At 50.1% G+C, this 16899-nt stretch overlaps 1 protein-coding gene across 7 annotated transcripts in view; it reads left to right on the forward strand.

Annotated features, from left to right (window-relative positions):
• The window catches only part of SH3TC2 (SH3 domain and tetratricopeptide repeats 2), a 29397-nt gene extending 13063 nt beyond the window's left edge, over positions 1 to 16334 (forward strand). For all 7 annotated transcript variants that reach the window (XM_045028012.1, XM_045028011.1, XM_045028010.1 and 4 more), the window contains exons 8-18: positions 325 to 398; positions 1352 to 1547; positions 3931 to 4064; positions 5603 to 5644; positions 5747 to 7456; positions 7589 to 7769; positions 10189 to 10339; positions 12202 to 12324; positions 13153 to 13303; positions 13992 to 14188; positions 14394 to 16334. In XM_045028012.1, the coding sequence (XP_044883947.1) occupies positions 325 to 398; positions 1352 to 1547; positions 3931 to 4064; positions 5603 to 5644; positions 5747 to 7456; positions 7589 to 7769; positions 10189 to 10339; positions 12202 to 12324; positions 13153 to 13303; positions 13992 to 14188; positions 14394 to 14585 (3151 nt within the window). In that variant the 3' untranslated portion in view covers positions 14586 to 16334. The remainder of the gene's footprint in view (positions 1 to 324; positions 399 to 1351; positions 1548 to 3930; positions 4065 to 5602; positions 5645 to 5746; positions 7457 to 7588; positions 7770 to 10188; positions 10340 to 12201; positions 12325 to 13152; positions 13304 to 13991; positions 14189 to 14393) is intronic.
• The last annotated feature ends 565 nt before the right edge of the window (positions 16335 to 16899 follow it).

The raw sequence follows: 16899 nt of genomic DNA on the forward strand, positions 1-16899 counted from the left end.
GAAACTCCCCTCCACAGCCTGTGAAATTCATCATGCTTTTAAGTGGGTGGCATTTTATGTGCTACACAAGGGTCACTCAGATGCCTGTACCTGCGCTTCTTACTTACTACCCCCTAGCAATATGGCATGCCCAGGGTTAGTGGATTGGCAGCACTGGACATGTGCCATGTGAGCTCCTGCTACCTAAGGGTCCCAAAGCACTTTTGGTACCCATCTGACCTTCTCCTTGACAAATAGGGCTAGTGGATTGAGAACACTAACATTTATCAAGTGAACCATTCTCAGAGAGAACTGATGTGTTTACCCAGGGTTTCCTCTGTTTAGGTGGTTTCTGAAGAACAATCCAATGAGCTGCGGCATCTCCAAGGAGATCAGCGGGTCAACCTCTCAGCCAATTGGTGTGTACACCTTTTTAATAATGCAATCTTTCCAACATGAGGCCACCATGGCCTTTACAATGCTGGGTTCAGCTATGGAAGGGCTTCTCCCACAGATGCACAAGGCACATCTCTCTTGCTCCAAGAGTGACACTTGAGTTGCAAGAAGCAACGGAGGAGAGAAAAGCAGCATCTTCAGGTTCTCCAGTATTCTGCATGGGGCCTTGAGACAGTATGTGCTTTGAAAGGCTGACCTTAACAGCCTAAGGCAGAAAGAGCTGCCAACAGCCTGCAGCATCCTCTTATATTTTCCCCTGCCTTTTCCACCTTTCTTTTATTCTCTTTTCTCTCTAGTGCCTCTGTTTCCTTTGGTCCTGTAGGGCCTGAATTTTAAACAATTAGACACACAGAAGTGCACACGCCATAGCACACCAGACTTGTGCCTGTAATCCCTGCAACACCATACAGCAACTGAGTGAGCGTGTTTGCACATAGTCAGTTCTGGGCATTTGCCTCCTCTTGGGTATGGTAACTGCATGTACAAATTAGACACATAACTGGGTGCAAGTACATGCCTACCTGCAAGTCAGACCATGAAACATTCACAGACATCTCTGGCAAACTCTGTTCTATGCAGAGTCAGTTCTGCTGTGAGCAGTATGACGCAGAGCACCATGCATTTAATTTCCCCCACCAGTCTTCATTATTGGGGTTATTTGCAAGGATTTTGGTCTTTGTCCATCAGGCGTCTGATCTGCTTTTATTGCTTAATCCTCCCTCTCCCTGATATCACAAGCATCTTCACAGAAACCACAAAGAGGAGCAAATCAATCAGGAACAACGGGATCCTGTTTTCATCCACTGCATAAGCATGATCTCTTATTGGCCACCCCACTTCCAATGAGGGAAGGTCCAAATATGCTTAGCAATTGGGCCAACCCACTGAAATCAGATTGTTTCTTTTTGTTTCTCAGGCAAGGGGCGGTGCACAGCCACAGAGGATCACAGAGGGAGAGGATGGGATGAACTGAGTTTCTCCAAGGGAGACAGCATAGAGGTTGTTGGTTTTCTTATACCAGGACTGCAGTGGTTTGTGGGGAAATCCACAAGCAGTGGGACCATTGGCTTTGTCCAGAGCAAACACGTAGCGGCAGAGACTTGTGAACCTCTGTAAGTATGTTGCTACATTCCAGACAAACTCCTGGGGAAGGAGGGTGGCAAGGGGTGACTTAGAGCCATTCCAGGTACGTACAGAAATCCCGGTTTTCTTGCAGGGGCCACATCTCTATTCCATCCCAGGTGTGCTCAGAAACCAGGTTCTCCCTCCAAACAATAAACGGAGTGAAGGAGTCTCTACTTAGAACAGACTTAGCTCAGACGTCCTCAAAGTCCTGGGTTTAATGGGACTGCCCTGCTTTGAGCCCCCTCGAGCCCCTGGTCCCAGTTGAAGGGAACATTTCCCACATTCAGGACCACCTTGGGCATTGGGGGGAAAGGGACCTGGTAACCCTGTTTGAGAGGACCCCAAACCGAGTGGTGTTGCAGCCTGGCGCATGGGGTCGCAGCGCCATCCAGCTGCCCTTCCACCTCCACAGGGGCAGACAGGCCAAACCTGAGTGGTGCTGCATCCCACATTAGCCACTTGAAATGGGGCAAGGTATGTCAGCTGTCGCTTTTCCCTTGTCTCGGGTAGTTCTCAGACTGGCTGTTCGTGCCTGCTAAGAACAGGTACTATTCTAGGCTCTGGTTTGTTTTATAGGTTTGTGCTGCTCCTCCTCCCCATCTCAGCGTCACACAACAATTGGCTCCTTTCCACCCTTTTAATATCAGTTGTAAATGTTTATTGGCCACGTAGCTTTGTCAAAGAGGCTGCAGGTTCCTCTTATGGCGATACACAATGAGCCCGAAGGAGGCAGAAGAGAGCGCTCAAGAGAGTTCTTTTCTCCGGCCTCCTTCCTGTGCCCACCTGCAGGAGAATGCAGCCACTTTTGTCACAGCTCCATGCCAAGTGACCTTAAACACCCACTCCAACACCATCAAAAGGAAAAGGCAAGAGCCACCAGACGAGGCAGGCGGCAAACCCCTTACTCCGTACAGCCCTTGGCAGTGGGCTCTGTGGGACGTAGGCTCCAACTAGAGATACCGGTACAGGGGCTGCAGGTTCATAGAATTAGCATTTGGGTCTGTTTTTCACAGGCTTTCCAGTGCCTCAGGCAGCCGTTTCTGGGGGTGGGATAACTCAAGATCTTGTCTCCTTTGGCTTTCTTTGCCTAGTTGGTGGAAGCCCTGTGAGGAAACCAGACTGCATGTTTTTTTCTACTCCAGAAGTGGCTCCCAGAGGCAAATAATAACAGCCCTATTAAAAACACACATAAAAGTGTTAAATGGAGTGCCTCATACCATGGGTGTAGATTCGGGAGAGGGCAGGGGGAGGTGTTGCCCCCACAAACTGTGAGTCTTGGGCAGAGAATTTGTCCTCCACATGCGGCCCCATTGGCCTGACTGGGTATGATGCCTGTGCCTCATCCCCCTAGTTGCCCCATACATGAGACAGGAAGATTGCACAAACAAAGCTTTGGCTTCTGCAGCTGTGTTCAGTCGTGCAGCCAAGGCGTGCCATTGTTGTCCTGTCTGAGATCCCAGGTACCTTTGCTGGTGGCTAGCCCCTCCCGCCACGCCTCCACTACCGTTTCTAGCATTCTAGCTCAGTCAAAGTGAGTGCATGGACCTCTACCTGAGCTGGAAATTACACCTCCAGTGCAGGCGTACGCTCCAGGCTTGCTGATTGCTTATATTCTGCAAAGGTTCTTGTCTCACTTAGGGCAGATTTTCCTTCCTCTGTAAAGGGCCATGCTCCTGTTAAAAACCAGCTCCTTCCCTTTGCTCCTGCTCTCGCTCCTGGCTGGTGAAAGCATTGTTACAGTGGAGCTTCCTTTTCTCTATAAGGCTTTTTGCACCTCACCCTGGGTATGTGTTGGGCGTGGGGAGGAGTCTGCCTGTGCACCCCAGCACAGCACTCCTGGATGTGGGCAGGGCAGAGGGAGCCTATCTCCTTCCGTGAGCCCAGTCCTGCTGCATAGCCAGACTGGCATTCCCTACCTCCACTCCAGCGGCTTAGGGAGCCTGGGCTTCACCTGGGACATGGTGCAATAAGGTGGGGCTATTCAGAGCCTGGCCTCCTCTCCTGGATGCTGCTCAGGACCAAGGCTCCCTGCCACCAGTTTGTGGTGGAGCACTGCTGGAGGTGGGCTTAGCAGCCCTGCCTCAGCTCCAGGACACAGCTCCACCGGCAGGATTTGCCTAGGGATGGGATGCAGGGTGTGGGAGGCAAGCAAGGCCGAGAGCCCCGTTGTGTTCCCATGGCAGCGCTCTGATGGGGGAGGGGAGCTGGGCTCCTGAATCCAGCCATGACAGAGCTCTGATGGCGGTGGAGGGGTTGGGAGCCCTATCTCTGCCCCGTGGTAGAGCTGTGGCGGGGGGTGGAGGGATAAGGAGCGAGTGGCATGGGAGACCTGCACTGGCTGATTCCCAATGGTTTGTGCCCCAAACACAGGGGAAAATGTTCAGTGTTTCTAAGTGAAGAAGAGAAATCCTCCCTTCTCCTCCCGGGCAATGGCAGCGAGCAGCACTACGCCAGCCTCCTCGAGGACCTGGCCCGCACAGACATCACCTCTGTGTACAGGCTTGGTGAGTGTCCCCAGCTGCCTCCTTGGTGCTGCAGCCCTGTCTCTCCTTACACGGGGCCCAATCTGGCAGTCTCTGGCAAGCTCCCTGTCTTATACCCACATTCAGACCTTCAAGGGGGAAATGAGGTGCTAAGTGCATGCAGGAGGGTCCGTGTCTCGGTCAAATCCTAGGGGTTATAGGGAGGTCTCCATCCAGACCTACCTGCTTCAGGACCTACGAGAACTGGGCCTTGCTAACACAACCTGTAACTTGGGAGAGTGCTTCCCTCATCTGATTCCAGGACTGGTTCAGGCAGGGTCATCCTAGATGATCTCTTGAGGTCCCTTCCAACCCTAATAATCTATGATTCTAAACTGTAACTCACCAGTAGAGACTGCTGCATTTAACTAGTCCCGGCCTTGGGTAACCAGCGTGTAGGCGCTAATGCTGCACCGTAGCCCACAGTAAATGTCCTTCTCGTGGTTTGAGGCATTTCCTTTGGGAGATGGGCCCAGCCTGCCGGGATTGGATGAATTAGTGAAGCTCTTTCAAAAGGACTAAATGTTGAGAGGCAAAAAGAATTCAAAGGATTTTCTTGTCAAGTGGGAAACACAATATGTGTGAGCAGAGACGCCCCCACTTCTCCTCTCTAGCCCAGCATTTCCTGGCTTGCGGTGGGATTCTGAGATGGTTAAATGGCTAACGTGAACAGAAGTGACATCTTGTTAGGGCAGGGGGCTGGAGCCAGGATTCCCAGGTTTTATTCCCAGTGCTTGGTGGGTGATCTTTCTGCAAGATACCTAACCTTGCAGCCTCAGTTCCCCCATCTAAAAAATGGGGATAAGAATATTTAGCTACCTCTACCATGGTTTGGGACGTTTAATCCATTAATGTCTATAAAGCACTTCAGATGGGAGGCAAGAGAGCTGCAGCATTATAAACTCTTGCCTTCTAGCTTTGTGCTTTAAAGGACACTTTTCTGCACACACAAGGCAATTACCCTTAAATGCACCACCTGCCATGTCCAGAGTATGTGAAAAGGAGTGTGAAAGGCAAAGCATGTGTGTCCCCTAATAGCAAGCCTCTAGGAGTGAGGGTGTTGCACACATAATGAGAGTGAAGACAGGCTTGATCCCCAGAAAGTACATTAGCCCCCGCCCCCTCCACTAGCAATTTGCTCCCTGGAGTGCCTCATTGTCAGTGAGAGATGGCATTGATAAAATCTTGAGCCACAGAAGATGAGACCCTTTCGTTTCCTGTGTGTTGCCAATACCCAATCAAAAAAACCCTGCTACCGTCCAGCATTTGGGAACTGTTCTCCATGTTCTTGCTTTGATCCCAGCCCTTCAGGATGTGGGGCAGGGAATTGAAATTCTAGCTGAATGTGGAGTATGAATATAGAAATAAATCCACTCCCTTGAGTCAGAACACCATAGTTTAGCTAAGATTCAGCATCCTGGAGAGAGGGCAGCGGAACCCTTCCAGGACAGGTTTTGCAGTTACAGCACTTGCCTCTGGCTGCTAGCACTGACCATGTTTTATTTCTGTTGGACATGTAGCTGGTTTCGAACCCACAGCCACATTCCCAGGAGGGCCATCTGGTGAGTAAATGTGAATGGGGAGATGTACTCTGTTCCGCTGGCTTTGGAGGAAGAATCTCCATGTGTGGAAACATTTCTCTGTGGTCTATATGTCCCTTTCAGAAGCTGCTCTCCAAGGGTGTAAGGATGTCCAGCTGTTGAAGACCTTTGGGGAAGCTGCTGCAGACGGCCTGTCCACACCTAGCAACTCAGAGCGGTCTAGCCCAGAGGGCGAAGCACCCCCCACTTCTCTGGAAGAATTTCTTCTGCAGGAGCCATATGACCTCGATGACCCCAAGTTCTTTATTGACCTGAACGCTGGGCACATGGATGACTCTGAAGTCTTTGACCCCATACTGACCTTCCTTAACCAAGGGTGCTATGTGGCCCCTTTCCAAAGCCTCTATGACCTCTCCTTTTCCTTCCTCCGCTCCACTTTTTATGGCTTCTCCGATGAGGATAAACTGGTCTTGTACCTTGAGACCTCCAGAAACGGTGCCAAGAGGACTCACCTAGGCTGGGCTCACATCAGGCTCTGTTTCCTTCTGGGCAGAATGTGCATCAAGAGGGTAAAGTTCTCCCAAGCCCGAGTCTATTTTGAAGAAGCCATGAGTGTCATGGACAAGGGGTTTGATGACCTGCCCCTACTGGCTGCACTGCATGTGAACCTTGCCGCCATCTACCTGAAGCAGAAGATGAGGCACAAGTTCTCCTCCATGCTGGGGAAAGCAGCAGCCCTGCTGACCTGCTTGCCTGGACACTGTTTCAGCTCCGAGAACGAGTTGGAGGTCGTGAAGTATGTCCTGAGGGAAGCCATCATCGTGGGCAATGCCCCCTTGGAGGCCCGGGCCTGCTTTCTTGTTGTCAAGCTTTTCCTGCAGTTGGGCAAATATGACGAGGTCCTGCCCTTTGTGGAGCGCCTTCAGTTCCTCTCTACCTGCTTCTCCAGCCAGGACTCCAGTGCCACATGCTTGGACACCACCCCTATCCTGAGCTACCTCTATGACAAGAAGTACTTGCCGCACATCACGTTGGCTTCCACCAGGCTGTTTGTTCCCAGTGGCATAAAGGGGGCACCAACACCCATATGGAGAGCTGGCTTAGTCCTCCAAAATACCTCCAAGCTCTTGGGAAGCCAGCTGGGCAGGAGCAGCATCCCAGCAATTGCTTGCCTATATCTCAGGCATGCATTGACCTTCTCCCATGAGAGTGGAGCTGTGTCCATGCAGAAGACCCTGTGTTCTGTCTTGTCCAAAATGTACCTCCAGCATGGCATGTTAGATGGAGCACTTTATTACTCGGCCAGAGCTGTAGCCCTTGGCAGGCTGATGAGTGAAGAAGAGGCCTTTGAATCTTCCCTCTCCTTGGGGTGGATGTATGTTCTGGCCAGCCAGCCGGCTAAGGCTAGGGAGATCATGTTGCGGCTCCTGCCTTCTCTGCGCGAGACAGACAGTGTTACTCAGGATGGGGCAGTTCACAACCTCTTGGCCATTGCCCTCAAAGAAGAAGGACAGGTGAAGAAGGCAGCAGAGAATTACCTATGGGCCTTAAACAAAGCCAAGGAGACTGGGAACAGGCGGAACCAGGCTATTGCCCTGGCCAATCTTGGACATCTGACTCTCTCGTGCAGGGCGACCCAGCTGGCAGAGAGCTACTTCCTTCAGTCTGTTAAACTGTACTTTGAACTCCAGGGTGGGGAAGATGCAGAGATAGAGCTGGTGCAGGTCCTGCTGTGGCTGGCACAGGCCATGGTGAGCAGGCACAGGATAGAAGACAGCAAACTCTGTTATGAGCTGGCACTGGTGTTTGCCCTGAAGTCACACAATGTGAAGAGTGAGTATATTAATTAGGGGTTTTGTTGGGGGAGGAGGGTATACAGAGAAGGTACATGCCTGCCTTTCTGGTGCATCTTCTTAGATCTCTAATGTACCCCATTTAATCGTACCCCCTCCCCATACCATACAGGTCAGCTTCATATCACTGAGTCCCTCTGCCATTTCTACAGCAAAGTATCCCCAAATCTCGGGGCCTGCATTACCTACCATGAGCACTGGGTATCCCTGGCACAGCAGCTCCGGGACAGAGAAATAGAAGGGAAAGTCCTGCAGACCCTCAGCCGGCTCTACCAGACTCTAGGCATACCCAAGTAAGTCAGTCCCATGGCCATACCCATTGCAGAGGTTGCTGGTTGGGAGTCTCTGCTTAAGACCAACAGCTTCTTCTCAGATGTACAGGGCAGGGTCTCCAGTGGGCCATGAAGAAGGAGCAATTATATGGTGTCATAGCACTTACTGTGCCTCACACTCTATCAGCAAAAGTCATGGAAAAGGCAACATTTGCCAGCTTTTACTACACCATCTCTGCCAATATCTCATATTGTAAGTAAAGGGGGAAATGGTTTAATTACAGATACAACCATATGGTAACTTGGCAAATGTTGAAATTTTAATGGTGACTACGATGTGATAGGATTTAAAACAGGTAGTGGTTCCTGATATTTGAAGCACATGGAAATGCACACAGTGCCTTATCTCTTGCATACTGCCTGAGGTTGTAAGAGCTGGCAGCCTTGCACTGACCTGGCACACAGGCTACAGAGTGAAAATTTTAATAAGCATCTCCTCAAGAGGCTGTGATAGGAGCATCTTATGCAATAAAGAGAGCTTAGTACAAACAAGTGAGTTATAAGCAACTGAACTGGCTCTGGGTCAGATCCACCCTTTCTGTAACTCTGCTGACTCCAGTGGACTCAAGCTAGGGAGGAATTTGGCTCAATGTCAACCAAAAGGGGTTCCCTAACCAGGGGTCGAGTTGTGCTGGACACTCCGGAACGCTGTTCTGGCACTTTTTTTTTTTCTTCTTTTGGTGCTCCAGTACTTCCATTATTGAGTGATAGTACCAGAAGTACTGGAAGTGTGTTCCAGCACTTCTTTTTTTAGGACTTAGTCGCTGTCCCTAACCACAGTAGGAATTCAGCCTCTGACACTCTAAATACCGTTCAGCAAAAATCTGATGGGCCTTGCATCGTGCCACAGAGATCAATAGGCTCAGAGCTCTATCAGATCAACTGAGGGTGCAAATTCTAGGGGGAAACACGTCCTAGGGGAAATACCTGGCTTCCAGTGCCCCTCGATGCACAGACAGATTAATAGATTCCCAGGCCAGAAGAGCCCATTGTGATCAGCTAGTCTGGTCTCCTGTATAACACAGGCCAGAGAACTCCCCACAAATCGTTCCTGATGAACAACAGCATATTTCTTAGGAGAAAATCTAATGTTGATTTTAAAAATTGACATTGATGGAGAACCCACCACAACCCTTGGTAAGTTGTTCCAATGGTTAATTACCTTAGCTGTTAAAAATTTACACCTTATTTCCAGTAAGAATCTGTCAAGATTGCGCTGAAACTTGGTCAAAGAGCCCATTATCAAATACTTGTTTCTTGGCTGACTCTGTAGAGGTTCTATTTTTTGAGGCATAGATTTGAAGGCTGTCAAGGACCATTAGATCAGGACCTGTCTGACCTCCTGTGAATCACAGGCCAGAGAATTTCACCATTACCTCTAGATTGAGCCGAATAACTTGGTGTTGATTAAAACAGAGTTTCCAGAAAGACACCCAGTCTTCGTTTGAAGACATCAAGTGATGGAGAATCCACCACTTCCCTTGGTAGTTTGTTCCAATGGTGAATCCCCCTCCCTGTTCAAAATTAGCACCTTATTTCTAATCTGAATTTGTCTGATTTCAGCTTCCAGACATTGGTTCTTGTTGTTTAATCCACTAGATTAAACAGCCCTTTAATACCCACTGTTTTCTCCCCAGGAAGGTATTATACTCTGTAATCAAGTCACCTCTGAATTTCTTGAACAGATGAGGCCAGAGGGGACAGAGAGGCATGTAGAGTTTGCCAGACAACTGTAGTATTTTGTTTTTTAAAGGCAAACGTGTTGAGTATCACTGAGTTAGCACCAATCTCCGTGGAACATTTAATTGGCCAGGCATGTGGTCATGCAGTAATCTGGATATTAACTTGCCCATGCGAGATCACAGTGAGCTCAGGGGGAAGGAAAGTAGGAAGCATACACCTGTCCTGTGAACTGTTCCCTCCCTGAACTAAAAGGACAGCTGGAATCTGGGAGCCCCAAGGACAACAAAGAGGCAGAGGCGCCATACTGTGCTGGTACACCTGCATGCCACTGCCTCCTGCTGGATGAAAAATGACACGCTCAAGTGCTTGTCAGTTTGCCCGCTAGTGGCCTGGAAAGAGGACGTAGGCTCTGTTGCTAGTGGAAGTTCCCCATTAGCTGGAGTGAATGGGAGAGAGATGTGTTTGGGGAACCAAATGTTGCTGACTGCAGGGCTGATGTGCATAAGTGCTCATGGCTCGTGTAGTTGGATTATGCCACTGCATGCAGCAGCGATTTGCTCTGCACAGGAGTAACCTTTGGGATTAGTGCACGGGGGCCGAAAGGAAGGTGGGCCACATGGGGCTGTGACAAAGGGGGAAGGAATGCAGGATGTTTTGCCAAGCTGCGGTTTTGACTGATCACTTGTTAACCCTACAGGTCCCTGAAACAGTCTCTGGACTGCACCAAACAGAGCTTAAGGATCTTCATTGACCTGGGGGAGACAGCCAAAGCAGCTCAGGCCTGGCTGCAGGCTGGGAGGCTCTATTATCTCCTGCAAGAGGATGAGCTGGTGGAAATGTACTTTCAGGTAGGGTTTGGGTGGCTGGAAGAGTTTGCCATGGCAGCTCTTTGCTATTAATCTATAGGCATGGCTACCGATCATCCAGCCACCCGTTTGCTAGGAGTGTCTTTGGCAAGATGATCACAACCATGCAGAGGGTCCCCTCACTGTAGGGTGACCAGATGTCCCTATTGTATAGGGGCAGTCCCTATATTGGGGGCATTTTCTTCTATAGGAAACTATTACCCCCCACCCCCCGTCCCGGTTTTTCCCACTTGCTGTCTGGTCACCTTACCTCACTGTTAACCGGCAAACCACCAACTGAAGGAGAAGTGACCACACTGGTGTGTATGGAGTAGCAGTTGTTACATGCACATCCTCTCCCACCAACCACTGGGGTTTGGTGACCTCCTGAGTGAAAGGCATTGGATTCAGCATGTGAGAATAGAAACTGGGATTTTCAGAGGGATTGTCGGGTTAGGTGCCCAGATCCCACTGAAAGCCATATAGACTAAAGAGCAAAATCCGAAGGGAAGTGGTGGAAGCCCCATTGTTTAGGATTAAGAACAGGCAGGACAAAGCGTTAGACCACGCAGAATAGGGAATAACCCTATCATGCCAACGGGGTGGACTGGACAGCATGATCTAGTAGGTTCTGTCCATCTCTAATTTCTGTGATTCTAGCATTTGAATAGTAAAGGGGAAAAACAGCCCATAAGCTCTGGTGGAAACATTGATTGTGGGAAGCAATCTCCTTTAAAGAGGATGCTCCTTCCATCAGCCCCAGGCTAAGGAGAGCAGAAAGTTGCTAATGGTGTGATCTGCTGCTAGGATGTGCAGTAAAGCAACAGCCTGGATGCACAGCATCAGAAACCCTTTAAACTGGCGGGACTGGCTACCACGGGGCTTAGTGCTAGTAACAGAGGAGAGAGACGTTCACCCTTATGTCATCAGCATGAATCTAAACCTAGACAGTAGTGGCTGGAAGTTGTCAGTATCAGATGGCTGCTCATTGACCTATGTGTAACGAATGGGTGGCCTCAGCCTCAGCCTATTTCCTGATGGTCAGGTGTGCACAGCAGGCAGATCAATGGCGCCATCATCAATGGTAATAATTAACGTCCTCGCTGGGGGTTTCAGCAGGGAGGCCATGGGTTTAATGAGCAGTGGAGAGTGACCTCTCATTAAGGAAGGGGAAGTATAGGCTGAGTGTCAGGCAGCAATTCCCAGCTGTGCAGCTCTCCCAGTCTGAGGGAAGATTATTTATAATACTAAACATACAATAAGGAACAATCCTGCACTGGCTGGGAGATGGCCTAAATAGGGCCTTGTAGCCAAATTCATCACTGAAGCAAGTGGGTGCTGCCCCACTGATGTCAATGTAGCTACACACGCTCTTTCCCCTCACTAGATTTTGATTCCCTCAGCACCCTTCAAGGTGGTTCCACCAAGTCCTGGCTGAAGCTCAGTGGCAGGGCAGCATCTGGGGAAAGCTTGCCCAGTCACTGGCTGCACTGCTCCACTTCCTATGAATAATATTCAGATGTCTTTGGTTTCCAGAGATGTCAGGCTGGCACATCACCGCTGCATGGCAATTTATGTTCCGGTCCTAATGTCAAAACTGCACGCATGTAACTTACATATGCAATTGTCACAGATAGCTGTGCATGCATAGCAGTAACTGTGCATCCAGATGCAAATGACTGGTTGGTCTCCTAATTGGATGCATAGCTGCTGCAACAGAGAATGCAAATTATGCATATTCTCAGCTCTGAAGACTTGGGCCTATGCTTCTTATTGTTATAGTGAAAAAATCACGCAGAGTGTGAATGTGGTGCTCTCACAGGCTCTCTCTTTCAGGCTCTCACCCTGAGTCTTTCTCCTTCCAGGCAGCCATACAGACTGCACTGAAACCAGGGGAGTTGTTCTTGGCCATGGACCTGTATGAAGAGGCTGGGGATATCTTTTTCAATGGCAACCGAAACAGGCACCAAGCAGTGGAATATTACAGGGTACCTACCCCACAGAGCATTGGCATCAGTGTGCTCCTACTGTGCAAATGGCCACAGCGAGATCTCCAGCAAAGCGGCATGTTTTGTGAAGTCATTCAGAAAGGGCAACAGAGAAGCTGAAAGGGGAAAATGTTGGTGGGGAGGTGGGATGTGTCCGAGCATGAGAGAGCAAAGACGACCATTGCACCCGGCTGGGCATGGCCAGAGGCACAATTCACCAGGTAACCCGGCTCTGAAGCCCAGACACCTCTGGCAATAGTTGCTGCCTCAGTAAGAGCTCAGCTGCGAGACGGGACAGGGTTTCCTGGGAAGCCTGAGCCGCTGCTTCCCTGGAAGCTCACAGGATATACCGAGCAACCGTGGCTGTCTTTACACAGAATTACAATGTACCCAGGAGAACTGAGTTCTGAGGCTTGCAGGGCAGCGGCTGGTGGAAAGTGCGTGGGCTGTAGGGATGCTTCATGGCAGGGCAAACAGCCAAGGACAGAACGTGCCAAGTATGTTGGGCTGAGGGCAGAAGCCATTTATGGTTATTACACAGCTCCTGCTACTATAGCATCTGCAAGGGCTTTCCCCTGAGAGGTAGGCAAGTGTTATTAGCTCCTATTCGTAAGGGCTGAGGCAGAGAGACGTAGCAACTTGCCCAGGTCACACCAGGTCTCTGTGGCAGAGCAGGGAAATGAACCCGGTTTTCTGTAGTCCCAGGCTCATGCCCTGACCCCCGCACCATCCTTCCTCTCTAGCTGGCACCTTGGGGCTACTCTGGGGGCAGGGTTTGAACTGGAACTGTCCAAGATGGCTGTAGGCTATTCTCTCCTCTCTCCCCAGGGAGGTGCTGTACCTTTGGCCAGGAAATTGAAGGCCACCAGGACAGAGCTGCGGCTATTGAATAAGCTGGCAGAGCTGCACGTTGGGCTGCAGGGCTACGAGAAGGCCCTGGAATTTGCCACGCTGGCAGCCAGGCTCAGCAGCAGTGTAGGTGAGTGGTTCAGTCCCCAGGCGTCAGAAGGAGTTGCCTGTCCCCATGTCTTTTCCAGAGTGAGTGGGTTGGGGGGAAGACAGAAAAGTTTGTCTGAATGTATTGGCCAGGAAGGTAAGCTCCTGGTTTAATGAAGGCTCTGGATGGTCTTCTCCTGTCTCAGGGTAAAGTTGTCTTTAAGCACATGGAATGCCTGGCTTTCCCACACTATCGTGGGGGAGACCGTTGTTTTGCCAGAGCCTGGGATATTCAGGGTGGTTGTAATGTGGTGATGCCTCACTGCCCTGGTTCTTCTTTCCCCAATGGGACTCCTCACCGCCCTGCCTGGAAGTAGCTTACCAGGGCAAGAATTGCTTCTGTCAATGTCAATATTCAGCTCTTAGGTGCAGCCTGTGTTGAAAGAGCCCATGCAGTCCTGGCATACCCAGAGAAGTATATAGTGAATTATATACACAGAGGCATTAATCCTCTGTTAACCTGTGCCGATGGTGACAATGATCCTGTTGATGGCCATGTCCCCACTGGACCATCTTCATGTCCATTCTCACCCATCCCCTCATTCACAGATATCCACCCTTCCCCTGACTGGGAAGCACAGAATTCCTCAGGGTCTGTGGGCTCTGTGCTCAGTTGTCCGGGAATGGGCATGATTTATAGCTGGCTGCAGTATCATTATATCTTTTTCCAGGAGATCAGTTGCAAGAGCTGGTTGCGTTTCACCGCCTGGCTACGGTGTACTATTTCCTGCAGATGTATGAGATAGCAGAGGACTGCTATCTGAAGACACTTGCCCTGTGCTCTCCGGTGCTGCAATGTGCAGAAGAGGCCATGTACTATTCCAAGGTTTACTGCCGCCTTGGCAACCTGACCCTGCACAAACTGAAGGTGAGAAGCGTCTTTCCATGGTGTGCAGTGCTGAATATAATGGTCTTGCTGGACTATCTACTAGAGTATCCCTATGCCTATCTTGGAATTCAGCTGCTAGAACAGGGGGGTCCCACTTCAGTGCAGTCAGAGATCCAGGGACTGGGCCCTGGTCCAGTTCAGTTCAAACCAGTCCCTCATGTTTTCCCTTGTCCTTTGTGGTTAGGATGAACACGATGCCGCTGCCTACTTCCTGTTGGCCCTGGCTGCTGCCACCGAGCTGGGAGACCAGAAGCTCCAAGGCGCCATTCATGCCAAGCTGGCTCTCATATACAATGCTCCCCTGTGGCACAAGGGCCCGGACTGGTGTGCTACATATCGGGCCAGGTGGCTGAGCGAAGGAGGACATGTCATCTGAGAAGCCACCTCATGGGACCTACATGCTCCAACACGGGAAACAGCCAAACCAAGTTATCTTCTTACCTCATTGCTGAAGGGCGGCCATGTGCCTTCAGAGAAACAGCACACATATAGTCCTGTGCCCCGGCCTGTTCCCGAACCAGGTTATCCTCGCACATCAGACATTCAGACGGAAAGACCAGCTGCTTGGGACCAGACACCTTCCGCTGAGCTCACTCGCAGGCTTTGCTCTTGGGTCACCTGGAAATCGGGCGAAATCATCATCCCAGCCTGGTCAGTCAGCATTAACAGCAAAGTAGGAGACACCACCACCACCGTACCGTTTATACCCACTTCCAGACCAGACTCACTGCATGTGCTTTACTACATGGGTAGAGCACATGCAGTATACATGAGTATAAGTGGCAACTCAGTTATCAGCCTGAGCTAGGATGGAACCAAAGCCCATTGTTTGGGATTGCACATGATGGAGGTTATGGACGTGGCCACTAGATGGCACTCCAAGAACGCAGCTGATCTGAGAGGAGGCGTGCTGAAACTGATCCCAATGGTGGGAAAATGTTGTGTATGGTCATCAGTCTGATGCTCATTCATCTCAGAGAATACACCCTTCCCACCTGTAGCCCTACAGACTTGGGCTGAGCAAATGGCCTTTGGGGCCATCGGTGGGAACTTTGGCTCTAATCCAGCGGTATTTACACTTGTCCGATAGCAATTGTATTATTTATTTCTGTATTTTCTGTTCAGTCTGTCTCCTGTGAGGGGACAGATGAGCTACATAGATGTCACAAGCACACAGGGTTAATTATAAGGCATCCCTCCTACAAAGCACCACCAACTCCTTCTAGTGAGAGGAAGGCAAGATGTATGTTCCAACAGCTAGTCCAGCCCCTATCTGGGGACAGTAAATAGGTGGCATTTTCCCATGCAGGAAGGAGGAACTGTCCTCCCGAAAGCCACAGGCAAAGGGTAGGACAGGATTCTGGCTTTGCAGCATGATGGGAAGAGGGAGGAGCCCATACATCGGCCTTCTGCCTTCACAGGTGAGGAGATTGCTAAGCTGCAGCCCTTGCTGTCACTTTGTGCAAAGCTGCAACATGCATCCCCAGTCATAGCCCAGCAGGTGCACAGGGATGATGAGCCAGGGCCATCCCCTCAGCCACATTGGCCTTGCCTCGTAGGGGCTGTGCTGCACCGATATGTCAGATGGGAACCCAGACTAGCTCCCAAGAGCCTGCACTAGGTCTGTCTTAATATTGGTGCCTACTGGGAAGAGCGGGTGGAAGAGGCTCTTCTCTCTGCCCAGCTCTTTCTCCCTGTCCTCAGCCCCTCTGCACAGGGACAGTCAGATTTTGGCCTGGATGTTGCAGAAAAGTAACCAGCGTCGCATTGCACAAGGAGCAGCAGCAGCAGCAGTAACTGTTGCCTGTAGTAACAGTTAGCCCCCCCTGCATTTTGTTAGGTCAGTAGGACAGGGCTCACTGTGACGCTTTGAGGTGCACTCGGTGCTGGAGATGTAGAAAGAAACTTTAGAGAGTGGCAACAGAACAAGCAGGTAGGCAAGTGCCAAGTACGCACAGTGCTACTGAACACCTAGCACCTGGCAATACAGTAACTCCCTTCTTAACATTGTAGTTATGTTCCTGAAAAATGTGACTTTAAGCGAAACGATGTTAAGCGAATCCAATTTCCCCATAAGAATGAATGTAAATAGGGACAGGGGGGAGTTAGGTTCCAGGGAATTTTTTTTCATCAGACAAAAGACTATACACACACACACACACAGAGTATAAGTTTTAAACAAACAATTTAATACTATACACAGCAATGATGATTGTTGAAGTGGTGAAGTCAGAGGGTAGAAGAGGGAGGGATATTTCCCAGGGAATGCCTTACTGCTAAATGATGAACTAGCACTCGGCTGAACCCTCAAGGGTTAACACATTATGGCATCACAATTGGCCTCACTCTGCACACAAGAGAACACCTGAGGAACAAAGACTAAACTGGGAGAAGTGCTGGTTCCAGGCAGGAAAGAAGGAAGCCTGCCTGTGTATGAAACCTTGGTGGACTGTTTATATTATCTAACAGGGCTCAGCACACCGTTGGGAGATTCTGACTTGCCATGTGAATTCTCCAACTGTGAAACCACTTAGACAAGATGGGAGAGTCGCATTGATGCTTTAAAGCCTCTTCGCTATGAAATTGGAAACATTTATGATGCCCTAATTGAAATTTCTGATGATACTACCTTTACTGGATCATCTGGCAATATGGCATGTTCAGATGCAGAAGCGCTTGCAAATGGCCTT

The sequence above is a fragment of the Mauremys mutica genome, chromosome 8 (genome assembly GCF_020497125.1).
Source record: "Mauremys mutica isolate MM-2020 ecotype Southern chromosome 8, ASM2049712v1, whole genome shotgun sequence".
NCBI lineage: Eukaryota > Metazoa > Chordata > Testudines > Geoemydidae > Mauremys > Mauremys mutica.